Source organism: Arvicanthis niloticus, chromosome 24 (genome assembly GCF_011762505.2).
Source record: "Arvicanthis niloticus isolate mArvNil1 chromosome 24, mArvNil1.pat.X, whole genome shotgun sequence".
NCBI classification, from domain to species: domain Eukaryota; kingdom Metazoa; phylum Chordata; class Mammalia; order Rodentia; family Muridae; genus Arvicanthis; species Arvicanthis niloticus.
In genome coordinates, this window is record NC_133432.1 from 12,958,815 (window position 1) to 12,984,123 (window position 25,309).

The 25,309-nt window shown below is 48.4% G+C and overlaps 1 protein-coding gene across 1 annotated transcript; it reads left to right on the plus strand.

Moving 5' to 3' along the window:
* The first annotated feature begins 7,230 nt into the window (after positions 1 to 7,230).
* On the plus strand, positions 7,231 to 23,970 carry Ppp1cc (protein phosphatase 1 catalytic subunit gamma). The gene is made up of 8 exons (XM_076922753.1): positions 7,231 to 7,516; positions 17,086 to 17,217; positions 17,816 to 18,046; positions 20,498 to 20,602; positions 21,415 to 21,638; positions 21,832 to 21,966; positions 22,754 to 22,814; positions 23,680 to 23,970. The coding sequence occupies exons 1-8, from the start codon at positions 7,462 to 7,464 to the stop codon at positions 23,748 to 23,750; spliced, it is 1,014 nt and encodes a 337-aa protein (XP_076778868.1). The 5' UTR covers positions 7,231 to 7,461; the 3' UTR covers positions 23,751 to 23,970.
* The last annotated feature ends 1,339 nt before the right edge of the window (positions 23,971 to 25,309 follow it).

Sequence of the window (25,309 nt, forward strand, 5' to 3'; positions counted from 1 at the left end):
CAGATGACCAGACTTCAGTATCCTTCATCTTCTGGTCTCTTGAGCATCTGTATCACCGAATCCTTTTCTTGTTTACACTCCTAGGTCAAATTATAAGTGTGAAAGTCAGGGGACAGCTTGTGGGAGACAGTTCTCTCCTCCCATCAGTAGGTTCCAGGGATTGAACTCAGGTCAAAAGGCTTGGTGGCAAGCACCTTTACCTACTGAGGCATCTCATTGGTCCCCTAATGGACAGTTCTAATAAGGACACTACTCATGTCCCAGAAGGCAGCCAGCCACCTCCTGAGACACTGGGAAAGTGAAGAAACCCAACACAAAAATTTGGGAAATAGTTTTGTCCCCTAGCACAGACTTTACTTACAAAAGTTAAAAACTCATGGTTGGGGCTGGAGAGTTGGCTTGGCAGGTAAGAGCACACGTTGCTCTAGCAGATGACCCAGGTTCGAGCCCTACCATCTACTGGGGGCTCATAATTGTAGTCTCCAGTACCAGGGCACCAAGCACATTCTTATTGGATATTCACGAATGCAGGCAAAACGCTCACACACAAAAGCTGCTAGGTATTTTCCTCTTATTTTGAAGATCTTGTGTTTGTTATCTGGGTATACTTTTGTACACATGTAAATGCTGGTGCTGGTAGAGACCAGAAGAGATATCATTAGACCCCTGGAGTCATAGGCAGCTGTGAGCCATCCACTGCTCAGACATCTCCAAGTCCCTGCTAATTTTCTTTCTGTTTTCTCAAGACAGGGGTTTCTCTGTGTAGCCCTGGCTGTCCTGGAACTCACTCTGTAGACCAGATTTCATCCTCCTCTACCTCCGGTGTGCTGGGATCAAAGGTGTGCCACCACTACCCAGCTTCTGCTGAATATTTTTAAAAGGTGGCGAAAACAATTGAGTCCAATATTATAGCCTGATAATTTTGCCTTTTAAATAATGTCTGTCCAGTACTTTAAAAAATGCAAACAGCGTGGAAGGAGGTCCCCAAATACTGGGGTCACACTCGTGACTTTTATGAGCAGAAAATATTTTACCCAAAGGAGACCCCGAAAGCTTTCTTCTGATCTGTAGGCAGTGAGCATGGAGCTGGTTACCTTGGGACCCTGAAGGGTACTTACCCCAGGACCCAGGGCACGAACCTGGCTGGTCTTAGTGCCTTCACCTCAATCTCGATGGATATTTCTTGGAAAAGAGGCCTGGCCAGCACACAGACCTCAAGGCTCTGGGGACCTTGGAGACGGAGGCTGCTCTTTCTGTGGCCAGCATTTGATGGTCTTGTGGTGCACTGCAGAGAAAGCCTGGACATAGAACTGTGGCATCCCAAAATGACCGGACTGACCGGCAGGAGGCTGACCCAGGAGCCCAGGCTGGCCTCAAAGTCACTACATAACCAAGGATGACTTTGAATTTATGATCCTCCTGCCTTTTCTTCCTGACAACTAGGATTATAAGTCTGCACCACAAAATCTGTTTTTTTTTAAATTTTTTTCCCTGTGGTGCTTTGGATGGACCGCTAGGCTTTGTGTGTGCTGGGCAAGTATTCTGCTAGCTGAGCCACACCCAACACCCTCACTCCTCTCCCACCCACCTCCTCTCTCTACCCTTCTCCACCCACCCCTCCCTCACTCCCACAATTTGGTCTTCTGACCTCCCTAGGCCCGAAAGTCAACATGCATAAACTGTAAAATAGAAATAAATCTTAAAAAAAAAAAAAATCCAGATTATAGGTTCCTACAAGATGTGACCTGTCAATCCAACAGTTGAACAACCAAACAAGAACTGTCACTCATCATGAAAAGGGACAAAGCTTTGGTACATGCCACAGTGTCCACTAACTGAAAAGCCAGATGGGAAAGGCCACCTGCTGCATGACATTCAATGTTCAGAATAAAAAAAAAAAAAAAAAAAAAAAAAAAGACAGAGGGAGGAAACAGATCAGAAGTTCTTAGGATAGAGGCTACAAGACAGGGGCCATTGCTAAAGGAGCAGGGTTTCTGTGTGGCTGATGAACACATTCTAGAAAGCAACGCTAATGTAGGGGGAGGGGGAGGGGAGGGCCCTATTATTCCAACTGACCCAGGAAGATCAAGGTGAGCCTGGGCAACTTAGTGAGACCATGGCTGGAAAGAAGTGGAATTGGGGTGGGGGGTGGGAGGTGGAGAGAGAGAGAGAGAGAGAGAGAGAGAGAGAGAGAGAGAGAGAGAGAGAGTAGCAGGTCCCAGCCATGCTTGGTCAAATCCCAGTTTGAAGGATGGTCACAAGGTAAAGGCCTCATGGAAGGGTCGTGTTGGACGGATTTTAGAGACATTGTGGAATTAAAAAAAAAAAAAAAAAAGGAAAAATGACCTTCAATCTGAACGATAAAGGGTGACAGTCTCTGGGAGAAAACAGGGACTGTATACACTTGGGGGGTTTACTGCAGAGGGAGTTCTGGGGTAGAAGATTCTATGGGCCTGTTAAGTTTTTTTTTTTTTTTTTTTTTTTTTTTTTTTTTTTTTTTGGTTTTTCGAGACAGGGTTTCTCTGTGTAGCCCTGGCTGTCCTGGAACTCACTCTGTAGACCAGGCTGGCCTCGAACTCAGAAATCCACCTGCCTCTGCCTCCCAAGTGCTGGGACTAAAGGCGAGCGCCACGTCTTAAGTCTCAGCAGTCTTAAGGTTGTAATTACCAATGAAGGATGGTGCAGCCTTATCAGGAAGAAAGGAAGTTCCCTTGGCAGAGGGGAGATGTTGGGGACCGCACTAGCCCCAAGTTGGGGCGGCCAAAATAAATGTTGCAGCCCAGGCAAAATGTTGAGGCCCGGGCCGACCCACGTTTGGGCGGCCACTGAATCCCGGCCCAAGCTGCTGCTCCGGTCTGCAGGTCGGGTTTCAGCAAGAGCGAGGGTGACGGCAGATTCTACCTAATGTCTGAGATTCATCTCTGATGATCCCTCTATAGTCTCTGATCTCAGTCTATATATTCTCTGATCTCTGGTTCTGTCTTCTATAGTCTGACTAATGTCTTCTATCGTCTCAATCCTGATCTGTTCTGTCTCTGCCTTTTATACGTCTCACTTCTAAGCCACGCCTCTAAGTTACACCTTTAATCATGCCCTTAGGTCTTGTCTCTAACTCTGATCTCTATACTTCTAAGTATACTATTAAGTCACACACCTTTAATCTCACACACCTTTAATCTCAAGGTATCTAAACCAAGATTATCCGAGTGTTCTCAGCTGTTGTAGGCTATTGTAATTTAAATCTCATGTCAGGGTATATGGCTCAAGATGGCTGCAAAGCTGATAGCCGCTTTCTGCTAAAAGTTGGCCCCCAACAGGGAGACTCCTTAGTTTAAGAGAACACCCTACTTTACAGGCTGCAGATGTCATCTGCCAGTCTATAGGTCAGGAGGCTGCAGCACTTCAGACTTCCTTATCACGATTTTTCTGGAACCTAGCTGCAGGCAGCTGTTAGTGGCCTATCCACATTCCTACCCTGGTTGGTTCCTTAAGTCCACCTTAACTTGTGAGTCATTGTCTCTTTCTTCCTCTCAGGCATCATGGTGGGGTAGGGGGAAGCAGAGTGTCACAGAAGAAGCCAGCCCAGAGCCTCAAGGACACATCAAGTTGACTTCATTTGACCCCAGATCCTTCTCCAGCCACTCAGGCTGAGGTGCAATATTAACCAGCATATGTTGGCTTTAAAAATTGGGAGAAGAAGGGATTGGGTGACCTAATCCTTGTACTCCCTGGAGGCAGAGGCAGAAGGATCTCTGAGAGAGTCAGAGGAGTCCAGCCTGGTTTATACAGCAAGCTTCTGACCAACCAGAGCTAGAAGTTTTCAGAGACAGATGTAAGAAGCTTTGAGGACCACACAGAACTCAGATCTCTGCTTGCCAAGGAAATTAAAGGCATGCATTATTATAACTGGATATATATATATATATGGATATATATATGTAAATTTTATGCACATTGGTGTGATTTTACTTACATTCATCTCTGTGTGAAGGTGTCAGGATCCCCTGGAACTGGAGTTATAGACAGCCATGTAGGTGCTGGGAATTGAACCTGGATCCTCTGGAAGACTAGACAGTGTTCTTAACCACTGAGCCATCTCTCCAGCCCCCGACTTTCTATTTTTAGTGGAACTTATTTTTGTTTGTTTTTCAGACAGAGTTTCTCTGTGTAGCCCTGGCTGTCCTGGCATTCAATCTGTAGACCAGGCTGGCCTTGCGCTCCAAAGAGCCTTCTGCCACTTCCTCCCAAGTACTGGGATTAAGGGCTTGGGCCACCATGTCCCTAAAACCCTGTTATGTTCAAATTTCCTAAAGGGACTGGAATATGGCTCAGCTGGTAGAGTGCTCACCCAGCATGCCCAAATCCCTGTTTTCTGCCTCTAGCATGGCATTCAGCAGGTTTAGGAACCACACATAGGATTTCACCATTCTGGAGGTGCAGGCAGGAGGGTCAGTAGTTGGAAGTCATCCTCTGAAAGCTACCGTTCCTGGATGAAGTTCAGGTTGATCTCAACATAAGCTTCCTTACTCTGGAGAACCAGTTCTCTGTGGTGTGACTATGGACTCTGGAGGGGACTTGTCCCCTGAGGTTGCTTGATAGACAGAAATTGTCCCCTGTATCAGCTCAGTCTGTAATTTTCCTTCAGCCCTTATCACACGGATGGAGTGACATATATACCTGCCATTTGGCATCAAGAAAATTATGACACGCAGTGTGGGCATAAACATTTAGATCTTCCCATTGCTTTCCCCAGGAGTCACACACATCATATGTGCCAAGGTCTGCTGGGCTCCTAAGGCTCCATTTAGGGATTTTATTAAACAAAAGACTGTTGTTACAGGCTGTCCCTAGTTCTAGTCCTGCCCCTGGAACTTAGCAACTGTGTGTGACCTTCAGCAAACAACCCAGCCTCTCTGTGCCTAACTTTATCTGTAAAATGGGAACAATGGGAATATATTATCTCTATGATTGTACCGCTGACTTTCTAGAGCTGACTTTGTTTTGTTTGAGACAAGGTTTTGCTCTTAGCCTTGACCAGCCTTAGTTTGACTTGCCTCAAACTCACAACAAAGATCTGCCCACTTCTGCCTCTCCAGTGCTGGAATTAAAGTCATATATAACCATGCCCAGCTTTGAGGTAGTTTTTTTTTTAAATTATTAAAAATATTTCATAGCCTGGCAGTGGTGGTGTACGCCTTTAATCCCAGCACTTGGAAGGCAGAGGTAGGCGGATTTCTGAGTCTGAGGCCAGCCTGGTCTACAGGGTGAGTTCCAGGATAGCCAGGGCTACACAGAGAAACCCTGTCTTGAAAAACATAAAAAAAAAAAAAAAAAAAAAAAAAAAAATTCATTACCTTTTATTTTGTGTGTAAGTCTGCTCGGAGGTCAGAGGACAACCTGTGGTAGTTTCCGTTCTTCCTCCACTAGCATGTCAGGGATGGAACTCAAATTGTTTGGCAGGCTTGGCGGGATCTCCTTTGTCTGCAGTGCTGTTTAGATAGCCTCCCACAGATAGACAAATTTTGGCTCACACTAGTTAAGAGTGGTGTGTGTTTGTCTCTCCATCCCACTAAATGAATCTCCCCGGGGGAGGAAAGGCTTTCTCAGTCTTGCTCAACCTGCTCCACCCAGAACAGACTCTAAATACTTGCCTCAGTGAATCTATTTTAACATATCCCTGACCTTACAGTATTCCCGGGAAGATATCCTACCCTGGAGGAATCCAAGATCCCAAAACACTCGGTGAGGGCCACTTTGACCTTCACAGATGTTCACAGCAGGGCTTGGCATCGACCCCAGGATGTCAAGATGCCTGGTGCGCCGACTTGCCTTGGGGTGACCATTTGTGGGCCAAACCGTAGCTTGGGGCAGTGAGTTAGTAAGTCGGCAAAGTGGAGCAGAGGGCTGAGGTGAATTGGGGATAGTCCTGACGCTCCACAGCCGGAGCCAGCAGCAGGAAAGAGGCACAGATCTGAATGGGTGGCATCCCACACCATGCTGTGGTGCCGTGGGAAGACAGAGTTTGCAGGAAACGAATCTAGATGGGGAAACCACCTTGCAAGGCTCGCATGGAAAGGAATCCTCTGATCCATGTTGCTTTGAGAAACATGAACAAGAGTGGAGGCTGGGGGAGAGCACTTTGTAAACTGTGGGGTGCTACTGGGAGAGAAAAATGGGTCGGGTGCATTTCTTCCATATGAGGCTAGCCTGCCTCATATGTGGCAGCAGACTTAGGGACCCCCGGGTGAAGCGGTGCCTTTGGGGAGTTGAGGAAGCTAGAGGCAAGCAGCCGCTGACCGCTGTATGTGCTGGATGGAGCCTGGAGCGCACAGCAGCCTCTAAAACCCGAGTTCCTCCTGCGAAATGTGCAAATACCCATTTTATCTGCTCCGGTGCGCTCATTCAACCCAGCTCGGGCTAAATCCAGGGGAATTTCTCAGTTATTATATAACTTTCTGAGTTCAAGAAAGATAATTCAAAAGATACGTAGCAGCATCCCTTACACAATTCTCCCAATCTGTGTCTAAAATGTAAAATTGCGGAAGCGCACACAAGAATCACACACAAATTACTGAAATCATGTGCCACTCACAATGGATTAACATTTTTTGGCTTATCTTGGGGGGCTTTTTTCCCCCAAATTTTGGATCTTAGATGCTTTATTGCGGTATTAAGATATTTTGCCAAAGCTGGGGCTTGAACCCAAGGTCTCACACATGCTAGACAAGCACTCTTACCCTGGAGCCGTATATCTAGCTCTTCTTGTACACAAATGAGCCAGAATATTTGAATCTCCAACACTCCAACCTCCTTCTCTTTATGATTCTCCATGGGCAACCCCACCCCAGATTGGTCCCAATGGTTGACTCCCTAGTGGGCTCCCACCCCGCCAGGTCGGCTGACTTCTGTCTCAAAGCAGCAGAGCGGGGAGGAGATGGTGAACCTTCGCAGCGCGTAGCCGCCCAACCATGCCCTTCTCCAACTCCCGCGCGCCAACTTCGCAACTTCACTCTCCCGCCACGGGGGGTCTATTTCCCCCGCCCGTTTGGCGGAAGGATCCCGCGCGCGGTTGCGGTGTCGCTCAACCGTCTCTGCCCGGGCTCCGCCCCCTGCGCGCTAAACCCCGCCCCTTCCCGCAGCCGGCCCCGCCCCCTCCCGCGCGCCCTATGGGCCTGTAAAGAAGTCCCGGCCCGGCCGCTGCACTCCCGCGCGCGCATCCGTGCGCCGCCCGAGGCTGGCCTGAGGAGTCGGCGGCCATTTTGTTCTTCTCGTGGTTCCAGTGGCGAGAAGAGGAGGAAGCTGGGAGCGGGGCGGCTGGGGGGGGGACCCGCCGCGGCTGCTGCTGCCACCGCCGCCGCCACCACCGCTCGTAGGGCTCGTGGCGTGAGGGAGGAGGACGAGTGAGACCCGGGCGCGAGCCGGCGGCGGCGCCGCTGCGGGAGGGTCGGCGGCGGGACGGCGATGGCGGATATCGATAAACTCAACATCGACAGTATCATCCAACGGCTGCTGGAAGGTGAGCGGCGCGCGGGCGGGCGGCGGGCTGGGCCGGTGGGGACCAGGCCCAGTGGAGGTCGGTCGGTCTTTTCTCGGAAGCCGCTTGGATCTGGGGCGCGCACACAGCTCCTCCGGGTTTGGGGACCCCGTCTTTTCTTTTTTCTTTTTTTAATCACCCCCCCCTGCCCTTGCTTTCACATTCTCAGTATCTGGAGTCCAAGGACTCATCAGTGTGACTTGGCAGGGCGACGTCCCCGTGCGATGAGAGCTCGTCTCCTGCCTTTTCCTCCCCCCCTCAAAGCCATCCTTCCTCCAGCGCTCTTTTCCCCTTGAACGTGCATCTGCACACGGACCCAGCCCGGGTGACAGTGTGGCTCTCTGCTCGTCAGACTGTTATCCCTGAGGACAGGGGGACGCTGCTGCGTTCAGCGAGCACCTGCCAGGTAGGTGCTGTTACCCTCCAAGTATGTTTCGCAAGAGAAACTTCAAAGACCTCGCTGGACCAAGGATACAATTAACAATCAGGTTTCCAAACCCCGGGTAGCTAAGCCAGGACCTAGATAGAGCCTGCCTCCTTCCACAGTTCACCCTGTGGGAACACGGGATAGCCTGTGGTTGAGTAAAGGTTAAAAATACAGCTTTCCTTTTGTCCGACTTGGGGTGTGTGTGTGTGCTCTGCAGTGGACTTTGGAGATTCAGATTTTACATGGGTCTGGATCCTGCTCCTCAAATCACACAGCGTATCTGCTAAAGAGATAAGTACCCTTCTTGATTTGGGCTCCTGATACGCCTAAAATACTGTTGGAGTGGTGGATAGCTGCATAATTCTGGTGGTAGATGTTTTCAAGGAAGTCACTGAAAGAAAAGGAAAAAAGTCTCTCTCTCTCTCTTTAGTTGCACATTCCCCTCTTTAATGTTTTGATTAGATAGGGTTTCTTGGCTCTGGTTTTATTGAGACGTGGTCTCCAGTTCTGGTTATCCTGGAGCTGCATGTGTAGTGTAGACCAGACTAGCCGCAAACTCTCACAGATCCTTCTTTCTCCCCCCTCCCCAATTAAAGGCATTTGTGTCGCCGTGCCTCCTAGATTCAGGGTCTCAGGAGCCAGAACTGGCTTTAAACTTCTGATCCTTCTGCCTCCTCTCACGCACTAGATTTTTATAGGCCACTTTTTAAAAGCCCAACTTTGTATTTGTCCTGTGGACTGTGTGTGGATGCATGTGTGTGTGGGTTAGGGGACAGTTGGGGTAGTGGGTTCTCTCCTGTCTGTGGATTCTGGGGGATCACACACAAGTCAGGCTCGCAAGGCAGACTTTTTAGTAAGTCCTCTCAACAGCTTCCCTTTCTCCCTCTGTGTATGTGCATCGTGCGCATGTCTTCTGCTTATGAGTGTCCAAAGAGGGCATTGGGTCCTTGGGTACTGGAGTTACAGATAGCCATGAGCTACCACTGGTGGTGCTGGAAATGGAACCCAGATTATCTCTAAGACAGCAAGTACTCTTAGCTGCCGACCATTACTTCAGTCTCTCCACTCTCCCCTTTTTTAATGAGACAGTTTCATTATGTAGCCCAGGCTGGTCTGTCTCAGCTATCCAGAGTGCTGGGATTAAGAGCTTTCACCACACCTGGCTTCTCATAGTTTCTTAATAGTTACTTTTTAAATTTTGAGATTGGGTATCACTGTGTAGCAAAGGCTGGCCTGGATTTAAGAGATCTGCCTGCTTCTGCCTCCTGAGTGCTGGAATTCAAAGCTGTGCTATCATGTCTAGGCTGGTTTATTCTTTTTTGTTGAACTTAACAGAATAAGCCACTATTTAAATAAGTTGAGAATAACTAGCTATATGATATATGTATTTGTTTCTTATGGAAGTGCTTGACAGAAGCCACGGGATCTGCTGGGGATGTGAAACTTGGAATTCAGAGGACGCTGGGATTGCATTCGTAATGCCTTCAAAACCTTTATCTCTAGAGACAGCTCAGCAGGTTTTGGCTCCTGCCCCTAATCCTGAAGACCTGATTTGATCCTCAGGACCCACATGAGATTGAGGAGAGAACCAGACTCTTGAGGGTTGTCCTCTCCCCTCTCTTCACGACTGTTCCAGCAAGTGTGGCGTTCCTTGTACACATATGCGAGAACACACAAATGTATAAACACTAAAATGGTATAAAAAGAACTAAGGGTTTAATTCTGAAAGAGATTTTTCTCCGTATTGATAATTGATATTTTTCAGTCAAGGCACCTTGCTACTCCAACACTCTGGAGTGTGAGGCATGAAAATCCAGAAGTTCTAGGGCAGACTGCCAGGCAGCAAGATCTTCTCATATGTGGAACCCTTCTGTAAGATCTTCCAAGATTGAGGGCTGAATGAACTGGTTGAGAAGGGGTCTTTTAATAAAAGGTGACACTGAGCACATGCCTTTAATCCTGGAAGTATGAGTTAGGAGGCCAGCCTGGTCTATATACCAGATTCCACACGAGTCAACTATATGTAATAAGATGCTATCTCAAAAAACCAAAAGAAAAACCAGGGTCTAGAGAGGTGGCTTAGTAGATGAGTATACATCACTCATCAGAGGATTCAAGATTAGTTCCCAGCACTCAAACCAGGATGCTCAATGCTTGTTACTCCAGGGCCAAGGGATCAGACACTTGGCTTCTGATGGCACATACATACATGGCTAACCCACACATGCATGATTAAAAATACTTTTTAAGTTGGGCATGGTGACCTATTCCTTTAAACCTAGCACTGAGAAACAGACAGCTTGATCTCTGAGTTCAAGGCCAATCTGGCTTACAGAATGAGTGCCAGACCACCCAAGACTGAGGCATAGACCTGGCACTTAGGTGGAGTCAGGAGGTCAAGGCTAGCTTCTACTACATAAGGAGTTCCTTAGAGGCCAGCCTGAGCTACAGACAGGAGATTGGTTTGGTTCCTAAGCACTGGGGCTCTGCAGCACTCTGAATGCAGTCGGCTTTCCCTGTGTTGTCAGCCACACTGGCTGACGGAAGGTCTGTGTGTTACTCCTCAGCACAGTGTTAGCTAGAGCAGAGGGATTTAAGTACAAAATAGACCAGCTGTGTGTGACAGAGTTAGCACCCTGCTCTGCTGTTTTGGTGGAAAAATGGAAATTGGGGTGCTTTCTTCATGAAACCTCTAGCAATTTTCTTGAGTAGCAAGGGATTTTAATTTGTTCACATGGCAGTGTGCAAGAAGAATGTTTGTGTAAAAGAAGGTCATTATCAGGGCAAGCTGGGAAGTGGCTCTGCTAATACACAGTGCTTGCTGGTTCTCATCTCTGAAGGCATCTGCAGTCCCAGTGGCCTCTAAGTAGCTCGTGCATGTGGCTTGTCAGCGCTTCTGCTTTCCGGAAGGCTGAGGTCCCAAATAAAAGCTGGTGAGAGCTAGGGCTTGCTGGGCTGGAAGCAGATCCTAAACTGAGCAGAGGACACACAGCAATTCGTCATTAACAGAGGCGTCCTGCCCTCCTTCCGCACAGACAGGACCATGTCCCCAGGCAGGACAGGACCCTCTCCTGGATCTGTAAGTGTTTGAGTCCTAAAAAATTCTAATTTGGGCAAAGCATGGTTGACACAAGCCTTTAATCCTGGGACTAAAGCCAGCCTGATCTACAGAGCTAGTTTCAGGACGGCCAGGGCTACACACAGAAACCATTTCCTTCCTCTCCTACCCCCCACCCCTTACACATCCCCACCCCCCCAAAAAAAAAACCCACTTTGGCAAGTACCCCTCACAGAGCCTTCACTGCCCCTTTGCTTTTGCAAGGCTGAGCTGCAAGACAATCCTAGGCAGGTGGGACATACAGCCAACCACCTCTCAAAGGAAAGCAGGTGGCTGGCTTCTGTAATACCCAGAGTGATTGGCTTAGGGGCAGTCAGTGCACTTAATACCTGAGGGAAAAGTGTAAGAGTGTGTGTGTGTGTTTTATTGCTTTGATTTATGCTGGGTCTTAGGGCACACCTCACAGCCTAAAATATGAGGAAGAAAGGTCAGGTGGGAACTGCCTCATAGCTGGGGAAGCCCCACGGGCCCATTTGAAGTAAGGTAAATCCCGTTTCCCCGAGCTAGAATTCTAGAAGGAATTTTTGTCTTCAGTCTTGAGGTCACAGTTGTGTCAGGAGTGTGAAGGCAAGGTACTGCTTTCTGATGCTGTTTTCCCACCTCTTGTGTCAGGGTTACTGACATCCTTGTTTTTGAAAGGGTGTGAGTGTTTTGAGACTTACAGGAAATAGAAACTCATAGGGCCCAGTGTGCAAGGCACTGATGCTGAGATGTGCTTAGCTGTGGAAAGAGCTCATGCTGCCCTCCAACTTCCTATATAGCTGAGAATGACCTTGAGCTCTTGATCCTCCTGCCTCCCCACTACTTAGTGATAGATTGCAGAGGTGCCTGTCCAGAGTCTGACTTAGGTGAAATACACTGTGTTCAAATTGGCTTAGTGTTCATCATAGAAAACAAGATACATCCTTGGGATATTTTTTGTTTGGGGTTTTGTTTTGTTTTTTTTTTACCACATCCTGGTTGCCCACGTAGAAGAAATTGGTGTCGTCCTTAAAGTCCAGAGTATTCATGACAGCAGCAGTCCCCAGTCAGGTGGTAGGGGTGGTGTGAGGCAGTAAGGTAGAGCTTTGGTGCTGGGAGGAAAAGGAGGTTCAGAAATCCGCCAGCTTCCACCTCCCGAGTGCTGGGATTAAAGGCCTGTGCCACCACTGCCTGGCTGGTTTGAGGTCTTTTTCTACATGTTTTAAAAATACTGTGAAGGTAGTGAGTGATTCACCAAGGCAAGTTTTTTTGTTTGTTTGTTTGTTTGTTTTAAAAAGGGGGGGGGGCTCACTGTGTAGATCATGCTGGCCTTGGACTCAGATCTGGCTGCCTGGGGCTAGACACTGGGTATGCTTGGCTGGTGGCTGCTTAAGTAAGGCTGTTATCAGCCAGCAGGGGCTGCTGACCTGATCCTTCTGTGCAGCTCTTATTTCCAAGTCACACTGTAGCTTAACTAGGGCTTTGTCCTGTCCTTTTTTTGATTATTTTTTAGTTGAGATGGAGCTTCCTGTGCCTAGACTGGCCAGGACAGGTCTGTATAGATAAGGACCTTGAACTTCTGATCCTCTTGGTGCCAAGCCCAGTTTTATGCTGGGGCGGAACCCCAGGCTTGGTGCATGATGGGCCCTAAGGGTTCTACCAAGCCTGGGGAGGCTTTTCTATCCCTCAGTACATCTCCTTGGCTTCCTTCTGTAATGCTGTCTTGCTTGTTGCTAGGCTGTGGAAAGTTCTGCTGTCTAGAGAGGAGCTAGGGCTACGGGCTCCCAGCAGCAGCAGCCTGATTCATCTCGGGGTCTGTGAGCTTTGGGGCTTGTTGTTGTCAGTGGGGTTTTGGTGAAACTTCTTTGATGTACTGATGGACTTTTGATTCTTCGGGTGTTAGTGATGTTCTAGGTAAGTGCAGTTTCTACAGAACAGCCTTTGCTGTTAGCTACCAGTGTGCCTGAATGTCTCTTTTCTAGGTAGACACATATGCTTCACTGGGAGTGGTAGCCTGACCCAGCAACAGTAAAAGTAAGGTTAGACAGACAGTAGGTCCTTGGTGTTAATTGTGGAAAAGCCATTTTGCTTGGCACTGAGAGCTAAAGCAGGTCTTGCCGATTTGGCAGCTTTAAGACATACCTAGTGCTCACTGGCAGAGCCTGTGGTCCTGTGCATGTTTTGACCTCCCTAACCCTGCCCCCTACCCTTGGCTTTTGAGACAGGGTTTTCTGTGTAGCCCTGGCTTTCCTGGAACTCTCTCCATAGTCCATACTGGCCTCAAAATCCACCTGCCTTTTTCTCATAAGTCAGCAGGAAAGATGGGTACAGACTTCATACATCAGGCATCCCAATGAGCAGCAGGCCAACCTGAATGACAGTTGGACTGGTTGGCAACCAGGTGTTGCCAGCAGTTGAGAAAGTGTAATGTATTCTTGGGGAAGGGGACAGCCTCTGTTGAAGAGAGGTCTGGTCAGTCTGAAGGGTGAGCAGTTGTTGCCAGCTGTGGAAGGTGCTGTGTCTGTGGATGCTACATAGATGGGGGGTGTTCAGCTAGAGCAGAGGGGTGAGGCTGCAGGAGGATCATGAACTCTAGTGTTAGCCTGGGCTACATAGTGAGACCCAGTGTCAAAAACAACTGCTTGTGGTGACATACACCTTTAATCCTATTGAAGGTGCAGGCAGATCCCTGAGTTGAAGACTGACCAGGACTACTACATAGAAAGACAGTGTCTCAAAAATCTTTTAAATAAATAAATAAATAAAAATTGAACTCAAACTGTCTAAAAATGGCAGTGGATGCTTTCAGAACCAAGGATTATTAGCAACACCCAGCTTTCTTCAGCAGAGCCCTGTGTATATACAACAGAACAAGCCTGTGGTCTGTAAAGGAGAAGCTGATTCTGAGATACCAAGATTCTCATCAAAGACACAAGAACGGGCCACTCATGTACAAGTATAGAGCTCCTCTGAAGAAAATTCCTGTTGAAACCAGAAGCTTCCAGGAGTTCCCTTCTAACCAAAAATAAGTCTCCTGCTGGGCAGCCTGCCCAGGTTTCTGGCTAGTGAGGCAGGAATCCTCCTGTCTCTCCTCCCTGAGTGCTGCTTGTCCTCTCTGTGGCTCCGGTGGCAAAGGAAAGCCCTTGTTGCTTAGCTGCATCCTCCTTCCTCAAAGACTTACTGCTGGGCTACTACTACCTCTGTCTTGGCCGTGCCTGCCTAGCCTAGGCTACATAGCCCCAGAGGACTCAGAGGGCAAAGTGCTACGTAAGCCTGGAGATCCGAGTTTAATTCCTGGAACCAGCAAATGGGTAGAAGAACAGAGCCAACTTCACAACTTTGTCCTCTGACTTACTCAACCCTCAACTCCCATAAAATGTAAGGGGAGGACTGGGGAAGATGGTTTAGTCTGTAAAAATTGCTGCAGAAACAAGGCCTGTATTTGACCCCACCAGAAGCTAATTTTTTTGTTTGTTTGGTTGGTTGGTTTGGTTTGAGTCAGGGTTTCTCTCTGTAGCCCTGGCTGTCTTGGAACTCTGTTAGACCAAGGCTATCCTGGAACTCCCAAGTGCTGGGATTAAAGGCATGTGCCAGTACCGCCAGGCTCAGAACCTATTTTCTCAGGTTCTGTTACCCCAGTACTTGGGAAGGGAGAGGCAGGATTCCTGATAGTTCTCTAGTGTAACCAAAGAATGAAGTGGAGAAAAGACAGTACAACCGATGTCAATTCCCAGTGTGCGTGTCCTTTGTCTTATAGTCCAGTTATGTTGGTGGGAGGAGTACGGCTGAAGCTGCACAGAGGGGTCCATTTCTGGCTGGCTCCCTGTCCTGTCTCATGTTTCTTCCTGCTTTGAGAGCTTATCCTTTTCTTGTCTTTCTGCTTATTTTTCACTGAAAAACTACTGTTGGTTTGCATACCATTCCATTCCTGATCAACTTGTTCCTTCAGAGAAGCGGGGGTGTCTCTATCAGTACAGGCTGAAGGCCAGCTTTCCTAGGCTCTGGTTTCTAAGCATGGGTGCAGCTTTGCATCGTTGAGTGGACTCTGCTCAGTACACAGCAGGGCTCTCTTGGGAGTACCATTGCTCTGCTGCTACAGGATCAAAAGCTATCTAAGCCCTTAGGCTTTCTACTGTTACCTAGCTGTCAGGACAGATGATTCTATGACAGAGCCTGCAATTAAACAAAACTAGTGAGGTCAGTCGGGTTTAGGATTCTGCTAAAAGCAAATGTGCTGACTAGGTTATGGTGGACAGATGCAGATGGGCTGCTTAGCCTGGTCTGTACAGAAAAGCAGAGACTCAGATTCTGACAGTGTTCAGGCCCCGGTGCCAACCGGACATGTAGCAGGCAGGGCCTGTGGCAGCCGTGTCCTGAAGCTGCCACTTCAGAACTGGAGAGGTCAGGTCCTTGGCAGTTGGAGTTGTTCTTCAGTCTGCATAATGATTATCTGATCTCTTGTAACCGGAACCCACCCAGATGTCTCCACTGCTGTCACCCTCACCTCCTGAGGAGACAGTGAACAGAGAGAGCCCAGGACTGATTCTGGCCTCAGGAGTTGCCATGACTTGTGCTGGGCTAGTTCTAGTTGGATGCCCGGGAGGCCTTTATCTTTACAAGCCCTGACATTATGTGTATGCCAAATTATGCATAAGGCGCTGGTGCCATATTTTGGATATGGATGCCAGAGGGCAACCTCAGCATCATTCTTCAAATCATTCTTCAAGAGTGATTTGGCAGCCAGGCGGTGGTGGCACACGCCTTTAATCCCAGCACTTGGGAGGCAGAGGCAGGTGGATTTCTGAGTTCGAGGCCAGCCTGGTCTACAGAGTGAGTTCCAGGACAGCCAGGGCTACACAGAAAAACCCTATCTCAAAAAACCAAAAAAAAAAAAAAAAAAAAAAAAAAAAAAAAAAAAGAGTGATTTGGCATTTTTTTCTCCTCCCTTTTAGCTAGGATTTCCACTGACTCACCAGGTAGATGAGGCTGGCTGGTTGGGTTTTCAGATCTGTCTGTTTCCGTAGACAGCCCTCTCCAGCATTGAGATTCTAGATGGGTGCCATCAAGCCTGGCTCCCCATTTCCCACCCCCTTTCTGTGAGTTCTGGAACTCAAACCTAAGTTCTAATGCTTGCAAGGCAGTCTTTTATCAATTGGGCCATCTACCTAGCTTCTAGGACATTTCTTAAAATTAGTTTATGTGTATGATGGTTTTGCCTGCATGTATGTTAGTGCAGTGTGTGGTTGTGTAGTGACATTGGAGGCCAGAAGGGGTAGTAGATCCCCTAGAACTAGAGTTACAGTTGTGACATGACACGTGGCTATTGGAGTGAACCTGGGTTCTCTGCAGAAGTCAGTACTCTTAACCAGGGAATTCTCTCTCTGTCATTTTAAAGTGAAATGCAGACAACACGCAGACTGCATAAATTAGAGACCATGGAGTTGCACTTGGTCTTGATGGAGACATGTTCTGGACATTTCTGAGGACAGACTTGGTGACATGACTATGGCCTTTCCCACTGCAAACTTGAGTTCATTCTAAAAGTAGAGAGGCCTGGAAGCAGAAGGTACTGCTGTCTTGGTACAGGGTAGGAGTATGTCCAGAGGACTCTGACACGTCCAGATACTGGCAGGGTCAGGGCAACCTTGAAGCTGCTGTAAAGGAGCCTAACTTAGCTCCAAGTGTACAGCATCTGACAGTTCTAGATCCCAGTTGAGGCCACACAGGCCAGCCAGAATACTGATTTCAGTCACCTTTGGCCAGCTCCTATCCAACAGATGTTTATTGTGGGGAAAAAAAAAAAAACCTCAAGATTTAAATAATATCACACCACTCCCCCCTCCTCAAGTTAACATCTTTTTTAAAGATTCATTTTTGTTATTTGTGTGTATGGGTCTGTGCATTTGAGTGCAGGTGCCAGTCAAGGCCAGAAGCTACGGGCAGTAATTAGCTGCTTGCCGGGGGTGTGGCTGCTCTTAGCCGCTGCTGTCCTGAATTGAAGATTTCTGTGTGAGGCTGTGTCCTGACTGCTATTTCTCTCCACAGTGAGAGGGTCCAAGCCAGGCAAGAATGTCCAGCTCCAGGAGAACGAAATCCGAGGACTCTGCCTGAAGTCTCGGGAGATCTTCCTCAGTCAGCCTATCCTTTTAGAACTTGAAGCACCACTCAAGATATGTGGTGAGTGTGGTACTCCATCACTCAGCTGAGGGCACACTGATGGATGGATTGTGGGCATTGAGGGTGGCCTGGTCTAGTTTGGCTCACTCTGTTGTAGGAGCAGATGCACAGTCTAGGTGGGTATGCATTGCATCTCTGACTCAGGATAAACCATGTGTGTTTAGAGTGAGGTGGCCTTGGCTTTGACCTTGCAGAAGTTGAAAGGCCATGGCCAAGGTGTGGGTGTCTTGAATGCAAGCGTTGTGAGGGGGCCTGTCTCACTGGTCACTCACAAAGGATGTGCTGACATAAGTCCCTGAAGCAGCTGAGGTCTCAGTGATCTGAGAGGGAACTGCAGTACTTGGCAGGAAGCAGGTGAGACAAGATACTCTGCCACAAATAAATTAATTAGTTGTATTTGGGGGAGCTCTGCACCTGTGCATTTAAATTTACCATGGTCAGTTGAACTAAATATGCTGCCAGATGGGAAATGAGTGTTGGCTGTGAACTTGTTAGAGGCCATTGTCGTGTGAAATGAATATTTGAGGACAGGGTTTTGTCCATGTGCTGAGCTAGCTGTGCAGAGGTGACACAGTGACACTGATGTTCTCCTCTCCAGGTGACATCCACGGACAGTACTATGATTTGCTCCGTCTGTTTGAATATGGTGGCTTCCCTCCAGAAAGCAACTATTTGTTTCTCGGGGACTATGTGGACAGGGGCAAACAGTCACTAGAGACGATCTGCCTCTTGCTGGCCTACAAAATCAAGTATCCGGAGAACTTTTTTCTTCTCAGAGGGAACCATGAGTGTGCCAGCATCAATAGAATCTACGGATTTTATGATGAATGTAAGTACTTGGTGCCTCTAAGGAACAGGGGCTGGAAGACAGTGGGTGGCAGACCTGTCACAGAGTTGGAGCTGCTGCATCTCACCTGTCCCTGTCCTGGTTGTAGGGAGTGCTGCCTGAACCGGGCACTGCTGGGGTTGGATGAAGACAGTCTTGATGGCACACATGGCTTTGCTCTCAGTGCAGTTCTGAGAGAGAGCCTGCTCCATTTGTTGACTAGACTGGTTCCCTATAGTGTCTGTTGAAAGCATGTGGGTCAGTGGCTTGTGAACTGAGAGCAGGGCCACAGTTGCAGACAGTGCTCATCTGGGCCGTCTGGCCCTGTATGTATGTGGGTGGGATCTTGCAGTGAAACTGGTTTTGAAATGTACATTGTGGTTTTCTTGTAGTGCAGCTGTATTTAGGAAAGGGACACTAACTTTTCTAGAGTATGCATAATGGAGAGAGAAATGCTTTAAAAACTACATTTTGAGTTAGAGTCAGTCTGTCTTTGGTGTTGAGGGTGCAGGAGTGGAGCCAGGGTGTAGGGTCTCTGTCTCCGCTTGGTCTGCAGGCCTGTGCCGAGAGCATCTGAGCATCCTCCCTCCTCAGCTGCTGCACTGCCTTAGCTGTTTATGTAATTACTTACTTAGGGTTTTTTGAGACAGGGTTTTTCTGTGTAGCCCTGGCTGTCCTAGAACTGACTCTGTAGAGTAGGTTAGGCTGGCCTTGAGATCCACCTGTCTCTACCTTGGAAGTGCTGGGATTCAAAGTGTGCCACACCACACCTTTTCCCCATTTTTAAATTTTTTTTTTTTTTTTTTTTTAAAGTCTGTAAGCACACTGTCACTCTCTTCAAACACACCAGAAGAGGGCATCAGATTTTATTACAGATGGTTGTGAGCCACCATGTGGTTACTGGGAATTAAACTCAGGACCTCTGGAAGAGCAGTCAGTGCTTTTGACTACTGAGCCATCTCTCCAAGCCCCCAATTTTATGTTAAAATAATACTGTACATGTTCTGATATTTATGGTTATCTTGTTTTGCCTTTTTTTCTGTAATGTTGACCTCAGCCTTGGCTCTGGGTGCAGCTTCCTGACCTGGAGGGGGCGGGGTTTAGGTGCCCACCCCACACCTCCTTGGATTGTCTAGTGAAGCTGCACTTTGAGCTCATCATTGAGAAAAATGTTTCTAAAGCCTTAGAAAGAATTGATGTGGGAAAAAAAGAACTGGCTTGGGGGGGGGGGGGGCTTGTGGTTTTACACAAACATAAAACGACAGGAGTTTTGAGACTTTGGCTGCACTGGCCTCTGGGCTGTTTCTGCCAGGAAAGAGTTTGGGCGTGAGTGGCGGCTGCTTAAGGGAGTCCACTGGCTTAGCACTTGGTACCGTGGCCCCTCTGCAGCAGTTTGTAGTTCGGGCTGCCCTGTGTCCTAGACTGCTGCAGGGAGCTTGGGGAGGCAGCATGGCATCTTCTCACCTCAGACACCGAGCCTTAATCCAGCCCTCAGCAAAGGCGTGAACGGCTGTCCAGACACTGGGTTCAACAGAGAATGAGGCAGGACCATAGATTTTAGAGTGGAGTCAAGGCCATCTGGCCTCAGTTTCTGCATTGATGTTATTACCATTAGCTATTAGTAATTGGAGGTGTTGGCTGTGTTCATTTAAATTTCCAGAATTATCCAGGGAATCTGTGGCCTCCCCAGAGCTGAAATGCAAGCTTCTTTAGGGAAGGTGGGTGGTCTGCCCAGCTTGAATGGCGTGGCTTAGGAAGGCGTTTGTTGCTAGGCCCTGCTGAACTCTGAGAGGAGTCGTCTAGGCCTTTAGATGTCCCTGTACCCTCTGGTAAGGAAGGCAGAGCCCGAGTGTAGTGACAAACACACTCTATTGGTTCTTGAGTGTGGGATAGCACAGGAGGCAGAGGCTCCTCCTCAGCATTGCATAGTCCTTAGCCATCGTTTTCATACAGTGGCTTTAAAGGGGACACACTCTGGCACCCTATTATAGCCCTGGTGCTCAAGGGAGTGTACTGAGTGCAGCACCTTGGGACTGAGTACTGGATGTGCCCGAGTTGAGCTCTCTGCATGTCCAGAGTCCCTGGACCTCCTGAAGTCAGGGTGAAGACAGGCTTCTGTCTGGTTGCAGCAAGCTTCAGAGCTCAGACAACTGAAGGCGGAAAGAGCACATGAGGATTTGGTGGCCTTCAGAAGTGGAAGCTCCCTCAAGGTCAAGATAAGACAAAACAGGAGGCTTCAAATAGAATGGGTGCTGCCCACTAATTGTGGCAAATTGAGGTGTGCCCCTGTCCAGAACTCTGTGGGAATGTATCTTGGTTGCTTCTAGTTGGGTCCTGTACCCCAGCCCCCTGAGGCTGTAGGGCCTGTAGGTGCCAGCATGTTTCAGTTACTTGAAAGGTGATCTTAGAGAGCAAAGGTGAGGAACAGTAGGGTGACCATCTGCGTTCTCACAGGTAAAAGAAGATACAACATTAAGCTGTGGAAAACGTTCACAGACTGTTTTAACTGCTTACCGATAGCAGCCATCGTGGATGAGAAGATATTCTGCTGTCATGGAGGTATGTGGCTCCTTCACCACGCAGCTTCTGCCCCATCTGAAAAGTCAGCTGGGCATGATGGCCCTGGCCAGGCCAGTGTTGCACCAGGGCTCGTCACGCGGTCAGCCAGGTCACGAGGATCAAGTGGGAGGGAAGGAGAGCTTGTAGGTTGGGAATAGAATAGATCGAGTTGGATTTTAAATCCAACTGGAGCCCTAGTGCATCTGCTCCGCCACGGGCTTGCCTGAACCCTTCTAACCGGGTTCCTTCCAAAAGCTTTGCTTTGCTTTGCTTCATGATTGTGCTGTGTGTGAGGTAATAAAGTGTAAAGATGTGAAGGTTTGGGGGTGATATTTATTGGAAAGTAAGCAGCTACCAAAACGCACATAACGTATTAAGGTGTGGTCTCTGCTCTGTGCCCTCATGGATTGGGTACATAGAGAAAGAGACTGTTGTGTCTGTTCATGGACATTGGTGGTCCATAGTCAACAGAAGCTCAGAAGGAGCTGCCTCACAGCTGAGCACTGTCCCCAGGTGCAGCCATCTAGTGATGGTGGCACCTGCTGTGTTCACCTTGCTGCCTTCTTTTGGGAGAAGTGTAGCTTCAGTGGTAGGTGTTGCAGGGCTGTGTTGAGGTGACTGTCTGTCTCCTGCACAGCAACGTCAGTAGAGTACATTTTGTGCATTGTTTTCCCCAAAACCAAGTTTAAATAAAAAGCACAGGTCTCACTGCAGCGTGGCAGCACCAGCCTCGTCAGCAGCAGGACTGGCCGCCTGCTCGTGCAGCGCCAGTGCCTTTTGCGACTCAGGGTTTTTCCTTTCTTGTTGAATAGGTTTATCACCAGATCTTCAATCTATGGAGCAGATTCGGCGAATTATGAGACCAACTGATGTGCCAGATCAAGGTCTTCTTTGTGATCTTTTGTGGTCTGACCCCGATAAAGATGTCTTAGGCTGGGGTGAAAATGACAGAGGAGTGTCCTTCACATTTGGTGCAGAAGTGGTTGCAAAATTTCTCCATAAGCATGATTTGGATCTTATATGTAGAGCCCATCAGGTATTGATTTTGAATTTTACATGTACACTTAGAGCATGTGTGTGAGCAGATTCTCCTTGTTGATTTTGGTGGGTAGGTATGGCTTGCCACACAGTGTGCCTCTGGGAGAGCGGCAGGAGGCCAAGCTCAGTGGGGAAGGAGAATGGAGCAGCTCTGGCCCCCAGCTGCTCACACTGACACTGTCTCTCCACAGGTGGTTGAAGATGGGTATGAGTTTTTTGCAAAGAGGCAGTTAGTCACTCTTTTTTCTGCACCCAACTACTGTGGCGAGTTTGACAATGCAGGCGCCATGATGAGTGTGGATGAGACCCTCATGTGTTCCTTCCAGGTGAGATTGCAGCCCCTTTTCATGGGCTTGCAGCTTTGCTGACCTCCTGAGGAATAGTTCTTGCTACTGTTTACTCAGCAGGCTGCCCTTTCTTTTTTAGTAACATGGGAGTAATGTGTGGGCTCTTTCTAAAGAAAGGGAACATAACCCGGACCTTTCCCCAGTATTACTGACTTCAGGTGTAGCTGAATTCTTTAAGTGGATGAAAACAAGTGGTGGTTAGAGCGTTGCTTAGAGTCAGTGCTTTTGATGAGAGGAGAAAGTGTGGGTGGCCCTAACTGTCCTGGAACTCTACCTGTAGACCAGGCTGACCTTGAATGCAAGAGAGATTCACTTGCCTCTGTCTCCCAAGTGCCAGCATGATATCGTCTCCTGTGTAGGCCTCTGGGTCTCACAGCTCCGCCCTGTGGTAGGCTTGGTCCATTTCCAGCTCACATAGTTGTAAATGTTGTAGCTGTAGAAGTCCCGAGGCAGCCTCAGCGCCCCCAGAGCCTGCAGACTCCAGTGCCTTCCACAGAGCGTCATGGTTGTGGGAAGCTCTAGACTTGAGTTAGTCACTTTGCCCGGGCAGAAGCTGTTTTGCCAGATCACATATTCGACTGTATGGCACAGCATGTCTCTACCAGAATGCTCATGCACCACCAGTTGGGTCTGTAGTGTGTTATGGGGGAGGGGGGCGGTTGCAGCATTTAGGGGGCAGCATTAGCAGAACTTCTGGATGGAGATCTGAACAAAACTGGGATCCAGGTATCGTTCCTAAGGATCTTGGTTCTTTTCATCCTCACAGATTTTAAAGCCTGCAGAGAAAAAGAAGCCCAATGCCACGAGACCTGTCACACCGCCACGGGGTATGATCACAAAGCAAGCAAAGAAATAGATGTCACTTGACACTGCCTAGTTGGGACTTGTAACATAGCGTACATAACCTTCCTTTTTAAACTGTGATGTGCTGGTCAGCTTGCCCAGGTAGACCTGTCGGGCCCGCCTCCATTTTGATTACTGCTGGCACTTGCTGGTTATAGCAGCAAGTGAAGCACTTCATTCTCAAGAAAGCGTTTTGTTTTGTTCTGTTTTTAACCTCTGTTCCCTTTGTGGACAACTCTGATGATGGTGTTAAGCTGTACACCCTGGCAGTTCATCCTGTCCGAGGGAAAAGTGTACAATTGATTTTTTTTTTTAATTTAGTATGAATCATGAATACTGTAAATGCCTGTTTTCTTTAGGATATAGAGAGCCCTAGGGTGTGTGAGTCTGTACATGTAATTGTCATAAATGCATTCTGTTGATACAAACCACTGTGAACAATTTTTTTTTTCAAGTTTGTTTGAAAGGGACTGCTTTCCCTCCTTGTCTTGTCATGTACACACTAGTGTCTGCAGCTGTGGCAGCAGGGGTGACCTGCCGCCCGCCCTGCCCAGACTATCTGAAGCACACTCCTTCCCACTGCACACTTAATGACGATTAAAGCCATTCTTTTCAATGTCTGTGATTCCTTCCTAAAGCCAAAGTTTCTGTTGGACTGTATTGGCACGCCCTGGACATGAGGTGGTCAGGGCATCGAGGCTGCGTGCACAGGCCGCCTCCGAGGGGACTCAGAAGCAGGTTATTTTAACTAGCAATAGTGATATAGTGCTGGGTAAGCTATTAATGATGGAAGTTATGACACTGTGTCCAGTTCCCATATAGTCTATTCACTGAGTAATCTTTTTACAGTTGGATCAGGCCTGAACCCGTCCATTCAGAAAGCTTCAAATTATAGAAACAACACTGTCCTATACGAGTGACCGATAATGCTTTCTTTGGCTACATTCTTTATTCTGCGGTGACATTGAGGCTTATAAATCAAAAGGAACTAACTTGCCGTCCACCTGTTTATACAGAACTCACAGTATCTATGACTTTTTTAAACCACGACCTGTTAAAATGAATCTGTTTCCACAGATGCCCGTGTACAATGCCATGTGCTGAGAATGATTTCAGACTTATTAAATGCGAGCTTGTTAACCTGTCCGTGTCTGTCTGTCTGTCAGCAGCAGCCCCGCTGAGTCCATTTCTGTCTTTCCAGATGCAGTCACTTTGGGAGGGGCCTGGCTCTTGTCTGTGTTGCCTGAAAGGAGGGATCTGTCTTCCCTGGAGCCCTGGCTTCTTGCTGCCCTGGTCTGTTAAAGCTGATGAGGAGTTGAGAGGAAGCCACCTGCCATTCATAGACCTAGGGGAGCACTAAGTATGCAGAGTCAGGTGCGCTGTTGAAGTTAGACCTCACCCTGTGTGTGGTGGTAGAGGAAGAGATGGGGCCTGGCCTGACTGCTGACCAGCTGGCCCCCAAACATCAGGCCGAGTGTTCCCCTAGGCACTCCGACTTCCCAGCTTGCTTCGTTCAGCTTGAACCTAATGTTCTCTGGGCCATTGGTTAGGTCAGGCAGTTGAGGAGAGCAGCCCACAAGTGGTGTTGGGCTTTCTGGCATGGGACCCTGAACAGAGAAAATAAGAGATACTCGAGGCTTTTCCTTGTTTACCAAAGTCTTCCTCTATCTGCATGCACCCTCAGAACCTATAACCTAGGGAGGGCCTCATTTCTCTCAGGTTCTGGCTCTCCAGCTGGGTGAGTGGCAAAGCCACAGCCCTGGCAAGTCACGGTTGTAAATGAATGGGCATCTCTGCTGAGTTCCACCTACCTGAGCTCACTGTAGCAAGTCTTCCTCACACCAACATAAAAAGACAGAGGGAGGTCACAGTTCCCCTAGGTATTGAAGTAATGAATGGCAAAACCTGTAGAAGCTGATGTGAGACAGTCTGCCATTCTGTTCATATTCACAGTAAACATGCGAATGTACCCTACATGTGTAGTGCGCCCCCCTCCCCCCCAAACAGCACACACCTGTGTACTAGGTGAAACTGGGGGCCAGAGACAAGTGCTACTCCAGGAAGAGAAGGCTGGGTTTACACAGTAGGAGAATGAAGCAGAGCTCCTGTGTCCCAGTTGGGGCTAGCCGAGGCAACTGAAAGAAGCCCACCTGGCATCTGATACCTGCTGGTAGAGATGGGCAAGCTGAGTATCACTGGATTGTTGGGTTAGCTTGGGAGATGTGGGAGTGGACGTTGAGCCTGTGTGGGATGGATTGGAGGGAAGAAGGCGAAGGCCTGGCTCCTGAAGATGGGAAAGATGTCTGCGGAGGAGCACAGGGCACCTCACCCATGTCAGGGTGGGGTGCACAGCTTCCTGTAGCTCAGGCTCCAAGGGTCCAGTGCCCTCTTGTGGCCTCTGGGGTACTACACACAGACATGACATACCTACTTTTTTTTTTTTTTTTTTTTTTTAAAGATTTTTTTATATATGTGAGTA